Genomic DNA, 1459 nt, shown 5'->3' with positions numbered 1-1459 from the left:
CTAGGAAGACAGGGGCCCATTGGGCCAGCTGGCCCTTTGGGAGAAAAGGGGCCCGTGGGGCCAGCTGGCCCTCCGGGAGAAAAGGGGCCCATCGGGCCAGCTGGCCCTTCGGGAGAAAAGGGGCCCATGGGGCCCGCTGGCCCTGTGTCTGTCGGGCCTCCTGGACCTCCTGGAGAAAAGGGGCCCGTTGGGCCAGCCGGCCCTCCAGGAGCAAAGGGAGCCATGGGGCCCGCTGGCCCTATGTCTGTCGGTCCCCCCGGCCATCCTGGAGAAATGGGACCAGTAGGGCCGGCTGGACCTGGGTCTGTCGGGCCCGCCGGCCCTCGAGGAGCAAAGGGAGCCGTGGGGCCAGCTGGCCCCCCAGGAGAAAGGGGGCCCATCGGAAAAGAAGGGCCCCAGGGGCCGATGGGTCCTGCAGGGCCGCCCGGTCTGCCGGGACGCTCCGTCTGCCCTGCTGGACCACCGGGACATTCACAAACATCCGGACGCGTCCGAGGTGATACATCACGTCATGCTTGGTTTGTGTATCTGTGTACCCGGTATAACAGCCCTTCGGCATAGCACACCAGCTTCTGTATCTGTGTACCCGGTATAACAGCCCTTCGGCGTAACACACCAGCTTCTGTATCTGTGTACCCGGTATAACAACCCTTCGGCATAGCACACCAGCTTCTGTATCTGTGTAACCGGTATAACAGCCCTTCGGCATAGCACACCAGCTTCTGTATCTGTATAGCCAGTATTACCACCCTTTGACGTAACAAACCAGCTTCATGGTTTAGCCACTCACTAATGCATTTGAGACAAATCTAGCAGAAGTCTATATGTACCTTCTGTTTCTTCACTTACTAAAATATAACGTTTATATATATATATACATAAATATGAGAGAGAGAGAGAGAGAATATATATAGATATATATATATATATAAATATGAGAGAGAGAGAATATATATAGAGAGAGACAGACGTTATATTTTAGTAAGTGAAGAATATAAATATGAATGAAATATCAATATGAAAAATAAACTAACACACGTTTTATTTCTGGTAGTGCCCTGTCCCGAAGGTTATACATATGAGATGCGTGGAACCTGCTACAAGTTTTTCAGCACAGGAAAGACCTTCAGCGAAGCGGACGAGATCTGCCGCAAAGACGGCGGCACCCTGGCCATGCCCCGAGACGTAGAGATCACCACCTTCCTGTACTCCATTTCCAAGAGTCAGGGCATAAGCTATTACACTTTCTGGATCGGGCTTTACTACCAGCGCGAGGAAGGGAAGTTTGTGTGGGTGGATGGTTCTGCACTTGGCGAGTACAGCTCGTGGTATCCTGGACGACCTCTAGTAAACCATCAGCAAAATTGCGTCGTTTGGATGTCTTATATATATAAGTACAATCACGAGAAAGGGGGCTGGTTCGACAGCTCATGCCAACAGTATCGACACTTTTTCTGTC

At 52.1% G+C, this 1459-nt stretch overlaps 1 protein-coding gene across 1 annotated transcript; it reads left to right on the top strand.

Moving 5' to 3' along the window:
• Positions 1-126: 126 nt before the first annotated feature.
• On the top strand, positions 127-1328 carry LOC109469958 (collagen alpha-2(I) chain-like; the record flags this gene model as incomplete). Its single annotated transcript, XM_019768724.1, has 2 exons — positions 127-496; positions 1055-1328. Coding segments are annotated over exons 1-2 (644 nt in total), but the record flags the coding sequence as incomplete, so codon positions are not given.
• Positions 1329-1459: the final 131 nt, after the last annotated feature.

The sequence above is a fragment of the Branchiostoma belcheri genome, unplaced genomic scaffold, assembly GCF_001625305.1.
Source record: "Branchiostoma belcheri isolate BF01 breed outbred unplaced genomic scaffold, Haploidv18h27 scaffold2126, whole genome shotgun sequence".
Taxonomy (NCBI): Eukaryota; Metazoa; Chordata; class Leptocardii; order Amphioxiformes; family Branchiostomatidae; genus Branchiostoma; species Branchiostoma belcheri.
The sequence above is the reverse complement of the archived record's forward strand: the minus strand, read 5'-3'. Positions and strand labels throughout refer to the sequence as shown.